Source organism: Puntigrus tetrazona, chromosome 10 (genome assembly GCF_018831695.1).
Source record: "Puntigrus tetrazona isolate hp1 chromosome 10, ASM1883169v1, whole genome shotgun sequence".
NCBI classification, from domain to species: domain Eukaryota; kingdom Metazoa; phylum Chordata; class Actinopteri; order Cypriniformes; family Cyprinidae; genus Puntigrus; species Puntigrus tetrazona.
Window position 1 is genome coordinate 9,612,504 of NC_056708.1, and position 12,932 is coordinate 9,625,435.

At 39.2% G+C, this 12,932-nt stretch overlaps 1 protein-coding gene across 5 annotated transcripts in view; it reads right to left on the bottom strand.

The window, feature by feature from the left end:
* Positions 1-12,902, bottom strand: part of LOC122353179 (protocadherin Fat 3) — a 53,034-nt gene extending 40,132 nt beyond the window's left edge. For 3 of the 5 annotated variants that reach the window (XM_043251126.1, XM_043251125.1, XM_043251124.1), the window contains exons 1-3: positions 12,512-12,887; positions 8,620-11,919; positions 1,695-2,012 (exon numbers count right to left, since the gene is read on the bottom strand). In XM_043251126.1, coding sequence (XP_043107061.1) covers positions 1,695-2,012; positions 8,620-11,902 — 3,601 coding nt within the window. In that variant the 5' untranslated portion in view covers positions 11,903-11,919; positions 12,512-12,887. Of the gene's footprint in view, positions 1-1,694; positions 2,013-8,619; positions 11,920-12,511 lie in introns of all 5 variants that reach the window. The other 2 variants (XR_006251964.1, XM_043251127.1) reach the window with 2 other exon arrangements.
* Positions 12,903-12,932: the final 30 nt, after the last annotated feature.

Sequence of the window (12,932 nt, forward strand, 5' to 3'; positions counted from 1 at the left end):
CCTAACATAAATCTATTGTACATGCTTTCTGAGCCAGTGATTCTCTGTGAAACATAACCATGGCAACAAAAGAACTCCTGATGGCACAGGTTGAATTGCACTGCTGGAATCCACAGCATTCCCTAACGTGTGTCATCCAGAGAGACTCAATTAGAGAAATTAGAGAAGCTATGAACTCACAGAGGCGATGAGGGACTGAAGCACAAAAAAGGAAAGTATAAGCGAAGGATTTTCACTCATAAGCCATTCGTTTAAGAATAAAGATATTGTCGGGAGGGAAAAGAAGAAATCATATAAGATATGACTCTATTAGAGGCAAGCGCCCTAAACTAATAATCAAACATGCACTCTCTATTTTCAGGGTGCAGTAATTGGTTGCTGGCTTAGTCACAGCACATTTGTTTTTATAAAAGAGCTCACAATGCAATTTATCTGAACACTTAGGCTGAGTTCAACAATCACAAAAAGAGAGCTAGATAAGTGGGGAGCAATTACAATGGCTTTTTCCCAGCAGTGGCTGAAGTTAAAGTAGAATCTATGACTGTAGTTCAGGGTCAAACTATAAAATGCCCAAGGTTTGATACTTTTGGGTTGATTCGAGCATAATTTAATTTCCTTCCACATATTGTTTCTCATATATTTCATCCTTGAATACTCAAAGGCTGTCATATAGAGTGAAATAGAGTGTTACCTTTCTGCTCACTACATATCGATGCATGCACACACTCGCTCACATCTCATTATATATACTGAGTAAGATTTATTGAGCTTAAACCTCTGTATTCCAGTGTAAATATGTGCTGCCACATGCTGCCTTGGAGGGATTTGCCGATAGTAGAATGAAAAGCTTTCCTGCTGGCAACCAAACCTTGCTTAATTAATTCACTGACTACAGCTGCATACATAAGCTCCCATGACTCACTTCTCAAATGACAAGGAAAGCAGCACCTCAGTGTAATCAGCAGTGCAGCATGCACCCAGCATGCCATGGGATCAGAGCTCTGCATGTGTGTTAACACTTCACACTAGAATGTCCTGACACTGAGCAGATTACAGCCTGTGCTGCTCAGTTTGTTTAGTAGTACTTGTGAAAGCATCCGAGAAGGCGATAGAAGGGAGATTGGATCAGCGGACAGTGCGATGAAATTTCAAAGGAAAATATGATCAAAGATTATTTGCTCATATTAAAAGGGAAATCAATTATTTATTATTGAGTTCCTGTAGGTCTGCTTACTTTCTTTAGGTTAAAAATGTAAATGATATAAATGTATGCAGTATGATCTTTGTATATTACAAATGTTTTATTTTTATATTAAAAATGCAAATGACAAAGTTGTGCCATATAATCTCATAATACAAATGCATGCAGTATAATCTCACTAAATTCTTAATTTTATATAAAAATGTAAATGCATACATTTATTTCTTACTAAGTATGAAAAAATACTGATATAAAAATAATAATTAAATGTCATTTGAATTTAAATTCTTAGAATTTCAAGAAAATATTGATATGTGCAACTAAATGTGATTTGTCTAATTTAACTGCATTTAATTAAAAAAAAAAAAAATTAAGAATTTCCAGCCTTGGTAATATAATGAAAAATAAAAAGATTTTATGAGTTTTTTTCTTCATAGAGCCAAAAAGAGAGTAAATAAAATAAAAATTTAATTAAAAAAATAGTTTTTATTACCTGTGTTGGAATCAATGGAAAAGAAGTTCTGAGGATTCCCAGCCGTGATACGATATACGAGACGGCTATCTGAGGCGGTAACATCTGGGTCCTGGGCTTGGATACGGACCACAGACACATCTTTGGGAGAGTTCTCCATGACATACGGGTGATAAACGGGTTCAGAGGTCAAAGGTGCATTATCATTCACATCCTCCACCTGGATAAACACCTCAATAGAAGCAGAGAGCGGCACCACGCCACGGTCCGTTGCATATACCGTTAGCCAGTATGAATCTTGAGTCTCGCAGTCCAGGCTGCCAGCGGTGTAAATCATTCCTGTGAAAACAGAGAAAAAAAACATATTTAATATTGATCACCTGTTTGATGAATTCAACAAGAAGTACTTGACATACTCTGGGAGCTTTTATGACATTTTTTTAAGACACATCAACTGCTATCAGCACTCTGGCCTGAGTGAGCTGGGAACATTCACTTATTTTTCAAGCTATCCATAACTTGGTTTGTGATTCAACTACATCAAAAGCGTCCAACCCAACCATGAGTCAAACTTTGGTGTCAAACTTTATTAAACTGTAATGTGCCTAACATTTTGAGGAGATTACGGTCAGGCTGAAAGATTAATGTTTTTAGGCACACACTCCCAGAAACCAGAGTTAGTTCAGCAGAGTGTTTCAAAACCAGAGCTGGTGTGGTCTGCCTAAAAGTGTAATTTCTCTTCAGATTTTCTCCGGGGAAATTTACTCAACTGTCAACGATACCTGAGACCAACCTAAAGCAATTCAATGAAAATGCTTTTTTTTTTTTTTTTTTTTTTTTTTTTTTTTGCAGAGGTTCGTTCTCTTACTACAGTCTATTGCCCACAACTCAACTGTGAAACGATTAGATGCATATAACAGCGTCTAAATGATTCAAAGAGGCAATGAGCTACATAGAAATCATTATTGTAGGGGTCAAAGGGGCTAGTTGTCACAAAGGGTTTTCTACAATTTACAGTCTTTCTACATATTGCGTAAATGTAGTATTTCCTGAAGATCTGCTTATTTTGTGTAGATTAAAAATGCATTTTAACGTTAATTTATTAATAAATTCTACTATATGATCAATTAGCCAGATATTTAATTAAGCCTATAATTAATGCCTCTGTTTAAATACTGTTGAGATACAATACATGACAACATATGTGACAACAAGAAATTTGCTGAAACTAGCCCCAGTCTCCTCTATATAACATTGTGTCAAACAGTCTGTTTACACTTTAGGTGTAATACAGTTACACGTTGCAGAGGACATGTTTGCTGAGCTGACAGATTTTTAGCTGGTGGTGTCCAATCCGAACTGACATCTTGGACATACCACTAACTTTAGATGGGCTGGGAATCCCACCGCAGGGTACAACAGCTCCACTCAGAGCCTGTATGACCTTCAGGTCTTCAGCACAGCACATCTAATCATTCCTGACCAAAGTGCTGGCTCTGCCATTCTGTGATTAGGAGCACTTCGACATTGCATCACGGGCACATGTAAATACGATCACTGATAGGAAGGGTCGTCGCTGACAGAATGACCCATTTCGTGGCTGTGCAATGCAATGCGATGAGTCGATCGGTCAACCATGGCACAGAACAAAACCACCCGGCCGTGAAGTGATTCAGCCGAGGGGATTCCGACCCCTCATAGCCAGCAAAAGCTGGGAAAAAAAAAGAGGAGTACTCACACAGCATGCAGGTCCCTGATTCTTACTAAAACCTTAAAAGCATTGAGAAGTAGGACACCCGAGGGGACAAAGACACAAAGGATATGGGTGAAAACTAAACAGGGACATCTGAAGCTGACTGAATGGTTGCTCAGTGAGCTAACACAGTGTGACAGGTCAGCTTGCCTGAAGGAAATCTGCTATATTCACAATACACACCTTCAAAGAAAAACAAAACGGCTCCTCTTATTTTACTTTTTAATCAACCTGTTAAACAAAGAGCAAGACGCAATACATACTGATGAAGCAGACAAACAAAATGTCTCAAAAAGTACTTCGGCCACACTCACAAACAACTTTACGTACATTCTAAGGGTGTAAAGTACGAGGGAAACTTCATTAGAAACTTCCTAGGTGCATTTGAAAAGTGACAAAGTTTCGTCATTCGAATTCTGTCAGTTTTCTTTTAGGTAATACAGACAATCAGTTCTTTATTACACTTTGATGTGGATTGACACGTCGCTGTATGAAGGCCTCAGTTCAAACAGCAGCGCAGAGCGCGACCTAGGTCTCATCTAATTATTCAATCAGTGTTTCAACCACAAAAAACATCAACAAAACAGCTTTTAAAGAAAATGTTACTTAGCGTTTCATTTACCTCATGCGAGTCATTAGCTCTTCCATTCGCTAGGGAAATGAAGTGTAGGAAAGAGCATTTCGCAATATATTAGACTCTATTATATTTGATATTACTAGACTTGTACTTTATTTTACTTTTCCGGTATTATTTAACAAGTCTTTAAATAAATGTTATGAAAGTTTGAGTAACAACAATTAGAAATTGTATTATTCAGAAATTAATTTAAATCTGCATTATGTGCAGTGTATATAATTGCATACAATTGTTTAAAGTTGAGTGTTGATTATTGTATTTAAAAACAAATAGTAATCAAGTTTAGGTTTGGGTGCTGTTGTTAATTCTAGGTTTATAGTAATTGCTACAGTTCAGAGCATAAGATAAAGTAGATTTTTATCCCTAGGAAAATTGTAATTATAACAGAATTTTTAAGAAAGCAATTTAATTTCAATTAAACACTTTTTAATATAAAAAAAATTATTTTGTGTGTAGTGTTTTATATTGCTGTATCAAGCGGAAATGCTTTCAGAAGAGCTTTCAGTACAAATCATACCAAACTGTGATGCCAAAACTGGCATACTGTTAGGTTTGTGTACCATTACACCCCGAGTATGTTCTTATGCAAAGTTTCAGATGGATTCACATGTTACATTCAACTGCATGTCTGAATTCTAATGTTGAATCTGGATTATAATGAAGGAGAACTTGCCCGCAGCTAATAATTTGCATAAAATATGCCCAAACTATGACCTATGACCCAGACTATGTCTGTGTGCCTTAAAAACTCACAAGGGGTATTACTAATGTATTTTAAATCATAAAATAGAATGTGAAAATACCTTGAGCTTGTGCAACCACAGAGCTCATTTCTGGCATTTAAGCATAAACCCATTGAAAAATCCCTTTAGGACTTCAGGATGATGGAATTGGAAGTGCTAAAATGCTAACTCATTTCTAGGTTTTAGCCCAGAAATATCACCCCTGTAGCACTCCATTATCAAACCACTTAAAAACACAACAAATGTTTTTTTATTGTGTTTACATGATTTTATTGCGGACATCTCATTTGCCAGATGCTTGTGTATCAATACGATCTAGTTTTTACTTTATTTATACTAAATTACAAAAGAAACCTGTTTTTTGTGTGAAAACATCAAATCTTATCACATATATTATACAATAGCATGCAATATATATGCGAAATAAGAAATATTACGAGTGGTAATTTGCAACACTAAATTCTAACCCATTACTGTATGTCTAAAGTCACAGAATTGCTAAACATGTAGATTACATGTAAAAAGAAGACATTTTAATGAATTTACCCTCTTTTTCTGTCTTCAATCCCTCAAGTCTTCCAATGACTAATCAAAAACCAGCAGAAAAAAGTTATTAAACCTTTAATTTAGGTCATAAATAACGTTAATACATAAAGACTTTCAGATAGGCACTAAATAAGATTGGTCTATTTAAAGAGGTTATCAAGCTGAAAGGTTTCTTTATGATCAGTTCTCACAAGATTAGCAAAAGTCAACACGTATCAACCCGGCATTTAAATGATAAGCATTTTGAGCTAAAAATAGAAGTCTTTCAGACCTAAACAGAAAATGAGGGTTAAATGAAAAGTGTACCAATTAATCTAGATAGTTCCAGTTAAAGTGAATTTGATGGATGGAGAGAGGGTTCACTAATGAGCCATTTCTTCTGCCTTTAAACATGCTGGATTTTTTATACTGCAATAGGAGTAAATTGGGGTGCAATTCAGTCTGAAATGCAGCCAGAGGTACTCTTATTAAATTCACGTCTCGCGTCTCAGGAAATATAGAAAACATAGCATGTCCTAACATAGAGTTTTCCAGGAGTAAACATCCTTTGAAATTCGGAAAGATGTTAAAAATGTATGAAGTTTGCTTTTTAAACCCATACATGAGATAACTAAACTCAGTGCAGAAACAAAACGTTAATTGATGTCATCATACCACATTAGACCTTTTCATCATATTAAAAAAAATCCTTTGAACCAAACCGCTGTAAATTTACAGGTAACACAAGCAATTAACGATCATATTAAGAAGACAGCACTCTGCATACATTCATATACTGAGAAACAGCATCAGTCATGTCAGAAATATGACAGATGGCATAAAAAAGTGACACAAGGGTTCAATGCTGTCTGGAACAGGACTCTACAGACTCAGACATGTTTTCCACAGTTTTGATTCAAAGATCCTAGCTTTGAAGCTGAGGTTGTTTTGATGGAGTCCCACAGGTTCTGATGCTGAGGCTCAGAAATTCTACAAAACACGAGGCCTGTCCCAGCTCAAATTAAAGAGACACAGATTTACACTAAGTGCCTGATTTTGTAAAGCATTTGAACACGAGAAACTAATTTGCTGTCGCGAAAGGGACTAGAGAAATGCAAACGATTTGACACGCTGCAATTGGCTTTCAGCTGATTGTGAATCTCAAACCACTGATCATGCCATTGAAAGCAGCACTAAATCCATCTGCGTCTTTAGCTTTACAAGCCATTGCTTTTCGCATTTATCATTATTCATGAAAGCCATCCACAGGTGTGTATTATAAACATCAAGGACTGCTTATGGAGGTAGAAGGCAGAAAATCGGTGAGGTGTCCTTCAACTGCAACAGACTTAAAAGGATGATTATGTGTTTTGTGGTTAGCAATATCACAAAAGAGGTCCCAATTATCCTCTAAGAACTTGCAAATTGGAGAAAATAACCATTTCAAATGCAAGTCACATTGACAAGCATGTCATTTAGTTTAATAGCAGATGTTTTGCTGTAAGTGAGACGGTAGCCATAATGCTTTTGGTGTCAGCATTTTAATTTCTAATTCCTTGAGAAAAATCGTAGTTCATATTTTAAGATGTAAACAATCAAATATTCATAGTTTGTCCTGAATTCAGAACATAATCAAGCAGAACTAAGCCATCAACTCATCCTTCATGTCTACAAACAAGATCAAGGGCAGTTCTTTTTATGCCAGGCATCTTGAATTATCTGTAGTTCACACGCATTGCGCCTAAACATGCTGAAAAGGCATTTTTCTCTTTCAGCATAAATCTTTTCCCTGTCTTTTTGATTCTACTCCAAATCTGCATCTTTGTTACGGTCTGAGAGAAGTTTCCTCTGTATGCCATGCAGGCATCAATAGGAAAACCCTTGATATCTCCCCTGAATTACAATCAAAGTTCAAGAAGTCTGTAAGAGGAAGTGGGCTTGTGGTAAAGATCCTCGACTCCCTTATGCTCCAAAAATATGTTATCTTTCAAAAAGAAAAACAGAATACATCAGTCTTGTGCAATGTGTGGGGATGTGAAGCACAAGCAGCCCTTTGCATAGGTGTCTGAGAGATTTTGACAAAGGACTTAACCTGACTCTGGAGAAAAAGAGGCCAAATCTCAGAGGCAAATTAGAGCTGAACTTGTTTCTCGACAGGCGTCTGAGTGAGAGTGCACTCTGATTTATTTCCCAAAGTGTGGGCAGGAATACCAATGCCTGCTCAAAGCAGCAGAGCGCTCTGCCGATAAGGCCTTCATAAATCCCACCAGCCTTTTTAGTTCACTCTTGCATCTGAGCAATGAGACTTCGTATATATAGAAATCACTTTACATACACACAACTTCAACTCAACACATCTCAACTAGTAGCTGAGATCAAGTGTCTTTGATTTCCACTTGTTTGGATGCCTGTTGCATTAACTGCCCACTTTCAATCATCTCAAAAGTCCATCGACAACAACAAGGACTCGTAACACAACAGACAACATGGCAGCTAAATGGATCTCGGTAGGCGGATATGTAGTGGGTGCGCTGAGCCAATGCCACTGTCCTTACTTGTCCCAGAGGTTTTACTTTGAAGATGAAAGACAACTCTTGTTCTCATGTATTCACTTCCCCTACAACTTGCCTTTTGCTGCTGGTAGGGCATTCAATTCTCTGTGGAAAATCCATGCTCATTTGAGGTTCTGGCACAATTGTGCACCACTTGCTTACTTTAAACAGGGGCCTGATTAACAGGCTCAGCCTAATTAGCTGACATGTGAATGGAGGACCACAGTTACATCCTACTGCCAGTTGTAGTTCTCTAATCAATAGTCATTAGTTGTAATTAATAGTGAAGCTGGAACCACATAACAAGTCGTAACTAAGCAACTAAGCATTTTTTCTTCTTCAGTGTTGCAAATATCAGATCTCACAGCAAATGCCAGATCTCACAGATTCGGAAAATCACAGACTGTGAAAATCACAGAAGTACACTGTTTCAAACCACACAGAGGTCAAGTCCTACCTTTCTAGGTCAGTGGTCTTCTCCAGTGGCGGCAATTTCAGAGGCAATTGTAGACTCAGAGCACAAATTCATTGCCAAGAGAAATAACGTCACTGTGACCTTTTAATACCATTCAGTCAGCACACTGCAGTAAAATGTTAGGGCATAAATTCACAACCATTTTCACAGGTTTTGTTTTATTGTGAAAGCATCGACTCAGGACTGGTTAGTCTTCAAAAAAGACAAAGAATAGCAGACAGCCCAAACAAAAAGGCACATAAAGAATTAAGCTATAGATACCTGTTTCTTCATCAATGGAGAACCTTCCAAGACCACTTCTAGCTTTCATAGAGTATCTGATCACTCCATCTCTGCCCTTGTCATCATCTTGAGCAGTCACCTGGAGGACACTTGTTCCATGCCGAGAGTTTTCCTTCACAGTGCCCCTCACTGCAAATTCTGAGAAATATGGCTCGTTGAGGTTCTCATTGACATCAATGACTTCCACTTCAAGGTAAGACTCGGACCGAAGCTTGACTGGAAAACCCAAGTCCTCTGCTACTACCGAGAGATTGTAAAATTGTTGCTTCTCATAGTCCAGGTCTCTGGCCACCTTAATGGCACCACTTTCAGGATGGATCTTAAATGTTCCATTGAAATCATTGGGCAGGGAGTATCTCACCCATCCTCCAGATCCAATGTCGGGATCTTGAGTTTGCAGCCAAGCTATAACAGCACCTACAGGAAGGTCCTCCAACACACGACAACTGTAGCTCCTGGGAATAAACATAGGGGCACAGTCATTCACATCTTCGAGGTAGACTCTCAGTGTTGTCTCTGAGAACATCTGATTCCCTCTTTCTGCCTTATCCTTGGCATGAATTTTGAGGGCGAAATCCGAGACAGATTCCCTGTCCAACTGACTAGACACATAAACAGAGCCGGTCTGGCTGTTAATGGCAAATAAAGGGGTGTTTGTTAACAAGGTGTATGAGATTTCACCGTTCTGACCGAGATCTTCATCTGAGGCTGTGACCTGGAACACTTCCATACCGATAGCTGCATTCTCTGGTATAATGGCAGTATAGCTCTCGAGGGAGAATTTTGGGCTGTTATCATTCACATCATCAATGTTAACTGTAAGCAATCTCCAGCTAGATCTCTGTGGAACGCCCAAGTCATAGATAGTTATGTTGAGAAGGTACCGATCTGTTCGTTCACGGTCCAGTGGCTGATAGATGTATATTAGGCCACTTTCCATGTCAATATTGAAGCAGCTGTCAATGTTCCCATCTGATATGGCATGCAGAACGCGAGCATTGAAGCCTGTGTCACCATCATCGGTGTTTACTTGAAGAACACTGGCTCCCACGGGCATATCCTCACGAACTACAATGTCAGACGGAAAGGATTCAAACTGAGGTGTCTGTCTGTTAACAGAAAATAGATCTGTGTAGCCTTCCTCCACTTTGGATTTGCTAATAGCAGTGGCTCTTTTCAAAAGTTTCTCTGCTAACTTCTGTGCAACTTTTGTGTCTCGACAATTGAAACTTCTTGCTGGCATTCTGCCTCTGACCATTGATATATTTACAAAGGTGGGTGCGGAGAGCAACTCGCCATCTGACGCAGCTATTTTTAAACTGAACTGTTCATTCTTTATACTCATTGAAGAGAGGGGTCTTTTCAATGACAACACCCCCGAGTCTGGGTTAAGAGTAAAGGCATCTTGCTCATTTCCAGAAAGAATATTATATTTAACCAACCCTAGCTCATCTATATCAATGGCAGACATTATGATGATCGTCTGACCCACAGGAAAATCACGCCCTATCGTACCTTTACATGACACACGCTCAAAAAGAGGTTGGTTGTCATTAATGTTCAACACTTGTACCGTGACATTGACTTCACTTTCTCGTCTGTAAGGCGATCCCCAGTCTGAGGCTCGGACGGTAAACACGTATGTCTCCAAAGATGATTCAAAATCGAGTTCTTTGGATGTCGTCAGCTCTCCTGTGTTTTGGTTGATGATAAACGGAAGGGGCTGAAGGCTGGCTATGCTGTATGTTATGCACCCATTATCACCTTTATCATCATCCACTGCTGATATAGTGAGAATGACCGTGCCAATGGGGACAATCTCACTGATAGAGACTTCATAAGATGTGCTAGTAAACACTGGGTAGTTGTCATTAGCATCCTCAACTGTGATTTGGACCTTTGCTGTAATGCCACTTAATGTCTCCATCACCTCTAAATTGAAGAGCTCCTGTTTTAATGTGGTAAACCGTTTTGCTGTTGAGATGACACCAGTAAGTGGATTAATGATAAAATAAATTGAATCTGAGGTCAGGCTTAGAGCATAACTGACGACTGGTGTTCTTGGTGATATCCTCACAGTCTCTATTATGGTCCCCGGTGGTGCAATCTCAATAATTGAGGTTTTGTAAATCTTCTTTTCAAAACTCACCTGCGCAGACTGTGGTTTTTTCACTAAGAGCTGAACAGACTGAGTGTTGGACAGTCTTGGTGGTGTTCCTCGGTCTTTGGCTTGAAAAGTGAGACTGCAACCATAAGGAAATGTGTCCCAGTTGACTGGTTCAGACATCTTAAGCTTGTATTCATTTCCAAGTGGAGCTCTGTCAAAGACAAACTGTTCCTGCGGGTCACCTGCAATGATGGCAACCCATTCAATTTCTCCATTGGGTCCCTCGTCCAAATCTTCAACAGTAACAATGGCGTAAACTGGCTCTTTGTCTGATATTAAAGGGTAACGTGCGACTGCAGTCAGCGTTGGAGCGAACTCATTGATACGCACAACACTGATCACTAGTTTGGCTGTACTGCTAATACCACTGTTCCCATAAACCTTCATTCCACGATCCACTGCTAAAACCTCAAGGTCGAATCTGCTGTTCTTATCTGCATTTAGCTTAGCTGTGAGCGATACCACCCCACTGGTTGGGTGGACAGCAAACTCCTCCACATCTTCTCTGAAGAAATAGTAAAACTCGCCATTAGAGCCGATGTCTGCATCAGTGGCGGTCACCTGAGCAACGCTTGCACCCAACTGAGAACTCTCTGAAATATCAATGGTATAGGAAGTGGGCGAGAACAAAGGTCGGAGGTCATTCATGTCCATAATTTGTACATTAACTGTCACATAAGCCTCCAGCCCACCTGTGCTGGTAGCCCTCACCATTAACGTATAATTATTCTGCACTTCACGATTCAAGATGGCAGCGCTCCCACCATTAGTCCGTATGCGTAGAAAGCTAAAGTCCCCCAACACATATTCCTCAGCCTGAAACAGCCCCTCATCGTCTCCAGATTCAATTGAATATTTGATGTCCAAAGGACCAAACTTAGATAAAGGAATCCCCATTTTAACCTCAGTCCTAATGTATGTCCGAGCTGCAGAGTTCTCATAAATGGTGGCATTGTAGAGGAAGGCAGTAAATTGAAAGGAGGAGGACCCTGGCTCCTGCAGTTGCCCCAAACAAGGAAGGAGGTGGAGGAGCAATAAGGAGAAACTGGTGAGACAGATCCTCATACTCCCCCCAGGGCAGCTGTTTATAGCCATGCCATCATCCAGTTATCCTGCAAAAGAGAGATATATATGCAGTAAACTATTTCAATCTAAAGCATTCATCTCACAAAGACATATCCTACTGCTCACATAAATGCGAAGGCAGTTATTTATTAAGAAGCCCTTGGTTTGGATTAAATTGTCAAAAAATAAATAAATACCTGACCCTGTTCTCAATGGACTCAGTAATACCCTTTCACAAAACACTGACAAGCGAGTTAGATGGTAATCTCGCTGCAAGATTGATAACAGCAACGAAGAGCACAAATGAGGGTTAATATAGCCATATATGTGACATACAGGTAAAACAAGTAATATTTGAATATTCTTATAAGTAAAGTGCAACAAGAGAAAATATGAATAAATTACACGTAACCTACAGTTTCGCCAAATAATTTCGTATTGAATTTGAAGTAAATAAGTTTGATCATGTCAAACAAAACCGATTCTCTTCTATGAACGCTCGAGTCTCTATTAAAATGCGATTCAATCAAAGGAAACTTTCGACGCTGTGGACTCTAGAAAAAGATGTTTGTCACTGAGACCGAGCACTCACTTGTTCTTCGATAATTAGTGCATCAAAATATGTGAATGCGCTCTTACCTCTGGCTTAGGGAGAAAGAAATCTCTGCTCTGCAGACATCCAAGAGCCCGCTTTGTGAAACTACATCCTTCACTTCTTTGCCATACAGGACTCAGTGCCACTCACAGTTGACCGTAATCAGCGGAGCGCGCACCTTCTAAAGCGCGCTCACGAATGCACGTTATCCCGTGAATGCGCAAACGAAACCGGTGTTGCTGCTGCTGTCCCATAGCAACAAAATGATCTAAAGCTCATCTCACGCCAACATTAGACAATTAGATTAATGTGTTTACGCTGAACAGAGCGCGCAAACGATACTGGTGTTCTTTAGAATATCGTTCAAAACGCATAGAATTATGGCAACATTAAAATAACCATGATAATTCGATTTTTTTTCTTCAGCGACGGCGTGAAATAGAATTGAACAGGGTTCATTTCCGT